Here is a 13,017-nt window from a genome sequence, read left to right on the forward strand (position 1 = left end):
TAGAGAGTTTGACACTCCTATTTTCTGCAGGGGGGGGGGAGTGGAGGGGAAGGGGGTGCTAAACAGTGAACGAAGCACTGGGGAATAGCGACGTCGCTAAAGCAATATTTCTTTTTTAAATTTAAATGCCGTTTGCCGGCCTGGGTGGCCGAACGGTTCTAGGCGCTACAGTCTGGAATCGCGCGACCACTACGGTCGCAGGTTCGAATCCTGCCTCAGGCATGGATGTGTGTGATGTCAAATGGTTCAAATGGCTCTGAGCACTATGGGACTCAACTGCTGAGGTCATTAGTCCCCTAGAACTTAGAACTAGTTAAACCTAACTAACCTAAGGACATCACACACATCCATGCCCGAGGCAGGATTCGAACCTGCGACCGTAGCGGTCTCGCGGTTCCAGACTGCAGCGCCAGAACCGCGCGGCCACTTCGGCCGGCTGTGTGATGTCCTTAGGTTAGTTAGGTTTAAGTAGTTCTAAGGTCTAGGGGTCTGGTGACCTCAGCAGTTAAGTCCCATAGTGCTCAGAGCCATTCTTTTTTTTAATGCCGTTTTCATTCCTAAGCATTGACATGTTCTGAACCGCCCTCGTATCAGCCGCGTTGATGGGAACACAGGAGTGCCAGCGGACGCTGCGGACGCGACGGAAAGCTCCGTTCAGGCACGTGGGCGAGCGTCAGTGTCACGACCCAGGCCCAGACTGGTGGGCCAGTAAAAAGAGGAGCGGCGGCCGGGCCGGCAGAGGTGAGGTGTGAAGCGGGCGCACGCCAAACAAAGGCTTGGCCGCCGGCACACAACTGCTGGCCCCAGAGCAGGCGGCACGCTGTGGGGTCAACACGTCACAGCCAAGTCGCAAGTGCTAAGCGTCACGAGTAGTTTTTGGGCGACAATCAACTTCTTGCATTTAGTTAGAATGATGTCACTTCGGCGTCAGCTCTGTCTTGCATTTGTTGCACAGCAAAATTGTAACCAATTCAGGAATAAGATTTTGTTGAAACCTCCTGGGACGACGCTAAGTGGAGCACGCCAGTCGACTACGCAACAGTGGCGTGACCAAATGGCTCTGAGCACTATGGGACTTAACATCTGTGATCATCAGTCCCCCAGAACTCAAAACTACTTAAACCTAACTAACCTAAGGACATCACAAACATCCATGCCCGAGGCAGGATTCGAACCTGCGACCGTAGCAGTCGCGCGGCTCCGGACTGAGCGCCTAGAACCGCTAGACCACCGGGGCCGGCATTGGCGTGATCAATGACAACACGCGGAAGAGCAGGAACACAAACAACTAGTTGTTTCCAAATGTATCCAAGACTAGATGATTGTGTACTACATCGAATGGCACAGTGGTCCTCTCCTCCTGACAATGTCAGGTAAAAATAATTTGGAATATTTAAGCAAATGATGTACAGAAGTAAAAACGTGATTTTATTCTTCGGATGGGCGTTATTGTTTTCACTGTACTTTGCGTTTTTTGCACACACACATACAGACATTTCAAAAATAAATGCTAATTAGTTTCACACACTGCAAAAAGTAAGTACCATACTCACAATATGTTCAGAAGTGAATTTTGTACTACATGGTATATAAAAAAAAAGTCAACAAGAATGTTTCTGAATAAACTTATATAAAATCACAGTCTATTTTTACGCTCATATTAAATAAATTTTAGGTCATAAATGCATATTTCACTGTTTTTAGGTTATTAAAATCTGGAGCCTAACAATATATATGGAGAAGGAGTTGTCAGAAAAACAAGTTTCTCCAAGCTGTCTCTATGGGATTTTGTAAACGGTAACACTGGATATAATCCTGTCCACGCACTTCTGTTTTCTGAAAATACTTTCCCTGCAAATTTTGTTTCTCCAAATACACTAGTTTGTTTTCATTCTCAAATCGTGTCAGCATTAATCAGTGTGCTACAAAAGCAACTGATTTAAGGTGCTTCATTAATTCGAGGCTGTGGGCTTTCCAATTATACCTTTGATCTGTCTGTAAGGCGAAAAAACTTGTATTATCTGCGGAAAGGACAGTATTTGAAGTTCGCTGCCAGGCCACTCGGAGCGCTACTGTCGTTTTTTGTTTTCGTAGCGTAATACAGGTCTGGCAGTTCTTATAATTGACTGCTACCGTGTCCATGCCAAGTCGTCTCCAGCTGTTCGTCATGTGTGGGACACCCAGAGGCTGCAAGGCCCTCCCCCCCCCCCTCCCCTCCTTCCCATCGCCATCCGCCGCAGTCTCGAGTAGGCAGCACGGACAGCGCAAGCGCCCCACACTGGAGGGGCCGCTCATCTACATAATGAGCGTCTGTTTATTATCCCACCGCCAGCGAGTGGACCTGCCCGGCTGCGCTTTTATTGGTCCATTAAAGCCCCCAGCGCTGTTTGGAGAAGCCGGGCCCGCTAGGTACGCGCCTAATAGCCCGGGCCTACACATTCTCCCGCGCCACTCTGTTACTGCAGTGTCCTCCCCGCCGGCCTCCTTTAGGCAGTCGTATCGCACATTCCTAACACAAGTAACGCACAGAGATTCAGCATCTGGCTACAGGATTTGCCAGGAGTGTTTCTCAAAATACCAAAGGCTTTTCTATTGCGTCTTACTTTGGAGAGCTAGCGCAGTCGCACTATAGGAAATGGCTCTTTGAAGTAACAGTCGAAGCCATTTTAACGCACTCGTGCTGTATCATCACCAGGAAGAAAGAATGAGAGGAAGGGGGTAGTGGCCTTCCTGAAGGCTCCATTCCGCTATTCTTCTGAAATCGTTTATGAAAACGATACATAACCTAAATAGACTTGACCTGACTTGGACTTGAAGCCCAGTCCTCTCTAATATAAGCCACTTTCTCTGTATTATAAGAGATCTTACTTATTTTGGTAAGAGATGGTAATAAAAAAATTGAAAACAGTACTCATTTCACAACATAATATTCATTGAGCTTAATTCATTTCATCCATCGAGGTTCCTATTGTTGAATTCCCTTAGAAAAAATTGTTTCGGATTCTGTTCAATACTTACAACACAAATAATCTCTTCAACATTTTGACGCCCTGTCAGCAACTGTATAAATATTAATTTTAATTTTAATAAGTAACAGCCTCACTTGCACCGTTTACCCAGAATTTACCTAGGTTTCAGTCGGGATAACCCAGCCTTCTTCAGAATAACAGTAACTACCGTTTGTCCGTAGTGGACATCGTCAAGCTAAAACTGCAGTTCCAGTACGGCACTCGTGGCTGCCGCATCGCGGTCGCGAAGTGGGGCCGAGGAAGTTTCAGATAAGTTTTTACAGTCAGACGATAATTTATGGATTTGTATTTTTAGCTTGACGATGTCCACTATGGACAAACGGTAGTTACTGTTATTCTGAAGAAGGTTGGGTTATCCCGACTGAAACCTAGTTAAATTCTAGGTATACGGTGCAACTGAGGCTGTTGGTTATTAAAATTAACAAATAATCTCTTCATTCGACGAAAATGTCTTTCTCCAATCCATTTTTGAGCTTAGAAAACACAAATGACCGCGCGAGACAAAGACGCACCATACGAAGAGCTGGGAGGTACTAAGAAACTCCTTTCGTCCACTTATCATCGCAATGATCGATATTCGGGTGTTTAAAAGCAAACGAGGCAGTGTTGAGTAATAAGAGTTATTCACTGCTTAATCATTCTGAAATAGTAAATTGTGATGATATCCTCTGAATTTCAAAACTACACTGCGATCCTCGGACTTAGCTAAAGTTTTGTCTGTGGACTGTAATGGTGGAGCCATGTTTCGTCTATTCACATAATAATGCTGTTTTTTTAATGCCTTTCCCCGAGAACTTTGTTATGGAGTCAATAAACCTGCCTTATAATTTCATTCGGAAAACTGAAATACCCGTTTCTATGAGATTCATAACCTCTCGCAGTTACGAATATTAGCGCGCTCGTCGTTCATCACCGGGCGGTGAGATGATTTCTTCAGTAGAAACCGGAACCAGATGTTCGACGCGTACCAAATATGCAATTCTCGTATGATGCATGTATTAATTTAATTGTTAATAAACAGAATGCTGCTGTCGGTCCCCATGAACTTCGTGGACCTCAATATTGCAGATAAAAGCTTTTATCACTACAAAAATATTAGAATTTACCATTTCTATGGAAAGGGGCCCCTGATCACTTGAAGCAGCTTCCAACAAGCAACTATCGATGTTTGAATCAACCAGTTTCAGTTCTTACGATTACCAACAGCCATGACATTTAACAAATTTTCGCACTACTTCGTTGATGTTTACGAGAACTTTCGATAACCGGCCTGTGTGACCGAGCGGTTCTAGGCGCTTCAGTCCGGAACATCGCAATCGTTACGGTCGCAGGTTCGAATCCTGCCTCGGGCATGGATGTGTGTGATGTCCTTAGGTTAGTTAGGTTTAAGTAGTCCTAAGTCTAGGGGACTGATGACCTCTGATGTTAAGTCCCATAGTGCTCAGAGCCATTTGAACCATTTTTGAAGTTTAGATCCGACGCTGCACAGAGATCACGGAATCCAGACAGCTGGAGCGTACAAACAACACAACCGGTCTCCTACCAGCTGCTCTAACGGTCTGGCAACGAAATAATTCAGAAAATTAATCTAAATAAAACTGATCCGTACTTAAAGGAAATTGCTCTGTTGCAGCTCATTCGATGCGCTAATCCCCAATTCTAATTTTTGTATGACGATGGAGTATTTCTCTATGGTCCTCGTAGTTACGTTAAGTAACTAATTTCATCCTTGCTCTCAAGTTCCCACTGGTTTAATATTCTTCATCTCTTCTCATATATAGGTGAGTGATATCGCTTTCCGAAATTTAGATGACTACACGTAATGGAGTTCACCAGTACATGTCGCAGGAGAACGCGGTAATTACTTGGCTTACAACTATTTTTTTTATTTTCACAGTAAAGAACAAAAAATTAACTGGCTGTGTGAATACCATCTTCTCGTGATCACGTCGGCTAAAAGATCGTTTGCCGTCTCTGTGAGGGTGTGCCTGAAGTGAAATGGCGGTACCAGGTTGTCGTACTTCTCATTAATTCCACATGAAACATTTAACAAATATTCTTGCATGAATATGTTGGAACATAACTATCGCAAATAAGTTCAGATATTCAAATGTGAACATTTACTTTTCAGTGCTCAGATGGAAAACATAGCTGTGTTACCAACCGTAATTTATAGCACTAATGTGGAAAGAGTCTTTATGTTGCATCTGACGATATTACTGCGACCCAAGTACGGATTTTACTGCTCACAAAGACAGGAATTCAAAAATGTGCTGTTCGTTTCTTGTAATTTCAGTATCATCCTTCGAAATATTTTCTACAGTTACACATAATCATCTCAATACCAGGTGACTGCACTTGTTAAGAAATCCATTATTCTCTCTGGAGACTAGGCAGTCTTACGCACACCAGAAACGGTACCCAGTGTCTTCAGGTGTACCTGTTATGATTCGTACAAAATGTTGTAGTAGGGGCGCAGCACTGATGAAATACATTTTTCTCGTGTGATTCGCCACACTGATGAACCAGCAGCATAACGTTACGACATGCAAGTAAATGATCAAATGAAATATAGCTGCACTTTGACAATATTGTCACAGAAGGAGCTGAGTATCACTGTGGTGTAATGGATATGATAATAAACAGCTGCGTCGAAAGTCGTGAGCTCAAAACTCACCTGGACTGTACAAATTTTAATTTCTACATTCGATTCGAGCACATTTTAGAAGTATCCACAAATGACAAGAATCATTGTACCGGAATGTTCTGTAGCTGTATATATACTGTATGTGTTCCGACCAGAGGCAGTTCGCTCCGTGCTCTTGTACGTGCAAGTGCTGAATAAATCTTCGTTAAGTTCAAATGGTTCAAATGGCTCTGAGCACTATGGGACTTAACATCTATGGTCATTAGTCCCCTAGAACTTAGAAGTACTTAAACCTAACTAACCTAAGGACATCACTCAACACCCAGTCATCACGAGGCAGAGAAAATCCCTGACCCCGCCGGGAATCGAACCCGGGAACCCGGGCGTGGGAAGCGAGAACGCTACCGCACGACCACGAGCTGCGGACCCTTCGTTAAGTGAAGTTAGTGTTCGTCATTCATGTACTTACACCTTCCTCTACGTGACATTATTTCTGTTCACATTAAATAGAATTCGGCAGATTCACTATTCTTATGGAAGAAATATCTTCACACATCTTAGTCTGAGAGACCTGTGTACGTCCGGGACGCCGAAATGGGCTTCAAAGGTCTCTCAAATATCAGTGTAGTTCTGTGCGACTTCGCCGACTTACTGCTTAGTTTAACCAGCCTATAGCGTACAGACGAGCAAGGAAAACAACACCCATTGTTTCTCTATGGTCACGGAGGTCATCGTAAATTAGGCCTATCGTGTGCCCTCGTGTCGGTGTCAATAGCTGAGGTTAATTTGCTTAATTCCGTTTCAGTCTAATTCTTCGATGGTTAATGGCTTCGCTGTCAACTGTTTGTTAAATTCTAATAAAAAACAATTTCTGTCCCTTCCTCCATCAGTCTAAGAAAAACAATCCGTACTATAGAACGTCGATGCCCGCATGTGAGGAAAAGGTTAAGTGTTTGACCCCGTTGGATCTCGTTTGAAGCACACACAAAAAGTAGGGCTACTGGCCTCTAACAAGATCAATTATATGAACGTCACCGAGGAGAAGGAGGTTTTCTTGAGGGGAGGGTGCCGGGAGGGCAGGGTGGGGGAACACCTCGCTGAAATAAAGTTGGAAGAACACTGCCAGTGTTTTTCCGTGTGTTATTGAAAATAGGTGTGACAGGATTTTTTCACGCTTATTAATGTAAGCAACGGCGAAATTACCGTGACGTCGTGAAGTACATTTTTCCTGTATGCAGAGTCATTTTAGGTGACGTGTTTTGCAGTCCTTCACCATGTCGCTGATAATAAACAAATGTACTGCTTCTAGAGAAGATTTTTGTTTCGTGATACGTGATACATCGGTCCAGACGTTTATTTATATGCTCAGATGCACTAAGGTGTGACAGTCCTAGTGTTGCTTTTTACAGAATATCGAGCGACACGATGGATTTCCGGTATTAATTTTTTAAATGTATTTCATTCCTCTCCCTACTTTCATTTATATTTACTTTTTCCGATGCCATGCTGAGTACTAGCGGGGGTGGGGGGGGTGTTATGTAGCTCTGAATTGGTAAGTTATTCGTAGGATTTATGGGGGACGGCTGCAGAAGTCTGAGATTAAACTTGCGTCCCAGGTCGTTAACACGCAATACGCCCGAAGCTATTGTTTTTGCATAACGATGACTCTCTGTCCAAGGTAACATGCTGCGCCATCTCTACCAAGAAATCCTTAAACCCAGTCACACATTTTGTCTGATACTCCATATGACTGTGCTATCGCTGATAAGCGCTGATTCGGTACCGAGTCAAATACTTTTCTGGCGCGAAGAAATACTGCCTCTACCTGTCATGCCCCCATAGCTTCCAAGACATCGGATGAGAAATCTGCGAGTTGAGTTTCGCATTATCGATGTTCACGGAATACATGCTGGTTGACACGGAGCAGGTCATTCTGTTCGAGGTACTTCATTAAGTTTGAGCTCAGAATACGTTTTAAGATCCTGCAATAGCTGGATGTCAGTGATGCTAGTTTTGTGAGTCACTTCTGCTACTACATGGTCCAGTCACATTAATGTGATCGCCGTCTATGTTCGACGTCAACCTGCAAAATCCACCCACAGGCGGCAGGTGGCAACACTAGCAGTGGAGGGTATCTAAAGCGTGTCACGGGGGCGCGGAAAAACAGTGCAGTCGTTGTCGTAATGCGGAAACAAAGCGATTTATCTGACTTCCAAAAGGGTGCGATCCTTGACCTTCGGACCAAGAGTGGAAGCGTTTCCGGAACGGCTAAGTTTGTAAACTGTTCGCGTGCCGCCGTGATTAAAGTATACCATACATGGCAAAATGGCGCTATCCAAAACCGGCAAGGAGGCAACTGTGGTGGACCACGGGCCGTAGCTTACAGGGGTTAACGACGGCTGCGGAGATGTCTACGGGTGAATGGACATGCAACTGTCGAGCAACTGACCGCCCAAATGAGCCACTGGGCTACCAACAGTGCCTCCTGAACGACCGTTCAGCGAACGCTGCTGCACATGGATCTCTACAGCTGGCACCCGGTTCACCATTCACGCTGACTGCAGTTCATCGGCGACCAAGGCTGCAATTTGCACGCGAGTACCGCAACCGGACGTCCATTGTGTTGCGACAGGTGGCTTTTCAGATGAATCACATTTTATGCTACATCGGACAGATGGTCGAATGACGTGTACGATGTGAAACGTCTGAAAGCGAAGGCCCTGCAACAATCGTCGGAAGGGTGCAGCCTAGAGGAGGGAGCGTTATGGTCTGCGACATGTTTTTGTGGCATTCCCTGGATTATCTCGTCAGTCTGGAAGACACAATGGACCTAACCTACATGCAGTTTGTTTTCCCGTGACATTTTCCCTTGTCGCGATTGCATCTATCAGCAGGACATTACAACATGTCGCAGTGTACGCGCGTGCACCAGGTTGAGTTTACCGTACTCCCCTGGCCGCTAAACCCCCCAGCTTCAAACCCAACCAAGAATCACCACCTCGGTGGAGCTGTTCGCGGTATTGATGCTCAGTCGAGAAATCTAGCGCAGCTAGCCATGGCACTGCAGTTGCCATGGCTCCACATCCCTGTCGGTACCTCATTGAAAAAATGGATCAAATGGCTCTGAGCACTATGGGACTCAACTTCTGAGGTCATCAGTCCCCTAGAACTTAGAACTACTTAAACCTAACTAACCTAAGGACATCACACACATCCATGCCCGTGGCAGGATTCGAACCTGCGACCGTATCGATCGCGCGCTTCCAGACTGTAGCGCCTAGAACCGCTCGGCCACTCCGGCCGGCACCTCATTGACATTCCATCTCTACGTCTCACAGTTGGCCTCCCTGCAAAAGGCAGTTATTCGGGCTTTTGACAGATGAATGGACAGTGTATCTTGTAGAGGTATCTTGCCCGCACTTTCTTCCAACCAGTAGCCACAGTTTCTTTGTTCGAGCGATCGACAGTGTTGGAGCATTAAAGGGTTACGGAGGCAGGGGCCTATAAAAGAAGCGATCGGGTGTCGGGCTGTGCGTGCCGTGTGGGACGGCCGCATTCCTGGGAGGACAGGGTCCCGGGCCGGGCTCAAATCTGTAGGCGGCCGCGGGTCAAGTGGCTGCCGCTGGCGACGGCTTCATCTGCCTGCCTGCTGCTGCTGCCGCTTCCCGCCGGCTGTGGACGTGATTTGTGGCTGTCACGGACCAGCGCCCCGCTCCGCCCTGCTCGCATTGACCGCCGGATGCTGCCTCTGCTTCTGCCACGTCTCCGCCCACGTGCGCCCGCGCCCTGCTCTGTATTAAGAACCGTTACGTGGCCGCACTCATGTCCGTCCGCTGTTTACAATGGGCTATCGATTGCCCTCTGCAACAGCCAGCCGACACATCCAGCTTTGAAAGAAAGAAATTTATTCGCTATTGCGAAAGTGTTTAGATCTCAGCTATACAACGACAATGAAAATTTGTGACTCAAAACAAGACTTCTCCCTTATCACGAACGATCGTCTTAACCACTTCGCCTATCCGAGCACGCCTACATCTAAATCTACATGATTACTCTGCAATCCACAATTAAGTGCCTGTCAGAGATTTCATTGAAGCACCTTCAGGCTGTTTCTCTACCGTTCCACCCTCGAACAGTGCGCGAGAAAAACGACTACTTATGGGGATATTGTACGTGAAATTCATTGAAATTTGACGTTTTCTGTTTTCTACTCCATAATGTGATTTTGACTTTCCTGAACATTTTGGGATATAATACATTAAAATCAGACAATTGTGAGACCTTTAAATAATGTTTTGAATGTTGACGTGTGACTCAAATTTCGCGGCTACACATATACTGCCAGAGTTAAGCAGTCATATCTTGGGAACTATACAGTCTAGAAGGCTGTTAATTGCTTTGTTTTGTGCCTACTGCTACTTCTCAGAAGTTGGCATTACGTATAAACGCCGGCCGAAGTGGCCGCGCGGTTCTGGCGCTGCAGTCTGGAACCGCGAGACCGCTCCGGTTGCAGGTTCGAATCCTGCCTCTGGCATGGATGTGTGTGATGTCCTTAGGTTAGTTAGGTTTAACTAGTTCTAAGTTCTAGGGGACTAATGACCTCAGGAGTTGAGTCCCGTAGTGCTCAGAGCCATTTGAACCATTACGTATAAACAAAACAGTTCTTTGTTTCTGATACTAGTGTGATTATCGGCTATTTTTGTAGAAAACTAACCTCTATTGCTTGTTATACGTAAATAAAATGACTAAGCGTAAAAGTAACTTCAAGAAACGCAAATTTGCGGGTAACAGATATGTGAGACCTGCATTTCCTTCTAAAGTACTTGAAAATACCGACGAAAAGCCATGTCATGCTTCGTGTCCACCTCCACCAAACACTTGGTGTAAATATAGCCAAGCTGAATTTTCTGGCACCCTGCATGAATTTACATATATACATTTCTTCCTTTGGCAGTAATGGAGGCAATCAAATCTATTTACAGATATTTGGCAAATCCTGAGCTGCTAAAGAAGTGTTTACAGGGGAAGCCCCAGAATGTGAAAAAAATGGTTCAAATGGCTCTGAGCACTATGGGACTCAACTGCTGAGGTCATTAGTCCCCTAGAACTTAGAACTAGTTAAACCTAACTAACCTAAGGACATCACAAACATCCATGCCCGAGGCAGGATTCGAACCTGCGACCCCAGAATGTGAATGAGTCCTTCAATAATGTTGTGCGGTGCCGTGTGTCTGAAAATGTATTTGTTGGCCTTATGACTCTAAAGTTAGTAGTGTCAGATGCTGTAATAACTTTTAATGGTGGGAACTATGAAAGACTTAAGGTTCTGGAGAAGTTAAAGGTAAGATTTGGACAGAACACAACCAAAGGACTGCGGGAACTGGATGAGCTTTGTGTACGTGAAACAGAGTTAGCTGCTCAGCAAATGACATAAGAAGCAAGAAAGAAAAGGAGTAGGGAAGCACTGGGCTGTTGTGACACTGAAGAAGACACAGACTATGGGACAGGTCAATTCTAGTGCATAAAAGACGCAGAAATGTAAGTCTGTACAAGAATTTGTAATAAAAAATGTTTTAAACCTCAATATCTCTGAACTAAATTTTTTGCAATAAATGACCCATTTTCTAAAAAAGTACTGATGGTAGATACATGAAATTTTCACAGCATGCCAAGTGTGAGATTCAACACGTGTGGAATTAGAATAATTAAAATATCCTCAGTTGTTTTTTTTATGTTCATTTATTCACAAGATTCTGTCAAAAAATTGAGCGTTCGATTTAAAAAAAGATAAAATGCCCAACAATACAATTTTAGTAATAATTCTAGTTCAGTGTATCTAGAAAGGTGCCTTCAGTAATTATGGAAAATTGTAAGTTGGTGTCTTAAAAAGTTTCCAAGATAATCGGTCACAAAATTCGCTACTTTAACATTGGCGGCATAGGACATACAATGTCCCCTTAAATCTCCAGGATCGACCATACTTCCATATGTCAACCTGTGATGTTTATGTTGGTTCCTAGTCACTTCGGTCTGACAGGAAACGAGGCCGCTGACGCTGTTGCCAAGGCCGCAGTCCTCGTACCTCAGCGCGCTAGTTCTTACATTCCCTCCGATGATGTTCGTGTTGCCCTCTGTCAGCAGGCGGTGTCACTTTGGCATCATCACTGGTCCTCCCTTTATGGAAACAATTTCCTGGTCATTAAGCATCTCCCAGCGGCTTCGACGATCTCCTCTCGGCCATCTCGCTGTGAGGAGAACATTTTAGCTAGGTTGCGTATCGGGCACAGTCTTTTTAGCCATCGGCTCACCACTTTGTACTCATTGCGCTCAACCTTTGACGGTCCGCCATTTCCTGACGGAATGCCCTTTTTTTATCCACTTACATTCTCGTTTGTGTTTGCCGTCTCAGTTACCGACCGTTTTAGCGAATAACGTGCATGCTGTCGGCCTCATTTTACTTTTTATCCGTCGTAGCAATACGGCGAAGGCCATTTAATTTTTAATTCAGGACCTCAGTTTCTCCATGTTGTATTTTATAGACCTTTCTCCTCGTCCTTGTTTTTAGTTGTGTTCTCGTTCGCCGATTGGGATTAACGTGTAGTCGTTTTTGTCCGCAGCTCGTGGTCTCGCGGTAGCGTTCTCGCTTCCCGAGCACGGGGTCCCATTCTGTAGTATATGTAAAAAAAAAAAAAAGTTTCTTCCACTTCTGCTCCACCTATCATGGTGACGTTTCCTTCATACTGTCCCACTAAACAGTGTAACTAGAGGAAAAGATCAAACCAGAATACACAATGTGCCTGTGTCATCACAAGTGCATCACATACAGAAACATAAACTCAAATCAATGCAACGATGCCAAATATAAACTGTTATGCCTGTTCTGCAATGTCTACCCCCCTCAAAAAAAAAAGACAAATGGCCATGTAAAAGGGTTTAAGGAACAAACAATAAGAGAAAAACGAAAAAGGAAAATATAAAAACGAAAACATATAAAATGACAATAATATTAATCATCACTAGGATAATAGATTAATAGAATAAAATGTCTTTTTTTAATGTATCGTTGTTAAAATACTTAAATAAATATATATGGTTACAAAAAAAAAAGGTTCGATTCCCGGCGGGGTCAGGGATTTTCTCTGCCTCGTGATGACTGGGTGTTGTGTGATGTCCTTAGGTTAGTTAGGTTTAAGTAGTTCTAAGTTCTAGGGGACTGATGACCATAGCTGTTAAGTCCCATAGAGCTCAGAGCCAATTTTGTAGTCGTTTTTAACTCCTTTCTTTGTCTTTATCTTCTACAGTCCTGATAGGCGCGTTTGACCCTAGTTGTTTTTGCGCCCA

At 44.5% G+C, this 13,017-nt stretch overlaps 1 protein-coding gene across 1 annotated transcript in view; it reads left to right on the forward strand.

Moving 5' to 3' along the window:
• The first annotated feature begins 602 nt into the window (after window positions 1-602).
• The window catches only part of LOC126235338 (cysteine-rich motor neuron 1 protein-like), a 139,856-nt gene continuing 127,441 nt past the window's right edge, over window positions 603-13,017 (forward strand). The window contains exon 1 of the mRNA XM_049944060.1: window positions 603-741. Coding sequence (XP_049800017.1) covers window positions 603-741 — 139 coding nt within the window. The remainder of the gene's footprint in view (window positions 742-13,017) is intronic.

This window comes from Schistocerca nitens, chromosome 2 (assembly GCF_023898315.1).
Source record: "Schistocerca nitens isolate TAMUIC-IGC-003100 chromosome 2, iqSchNite1.1, whole genome shotgun sequence".
Lineage (NCBI taxonomy): Eukaryota > Metazoa > Arthropoda > Insecta > Orthoptera > Acrididae > Schistocerca > Schistocerca nitens.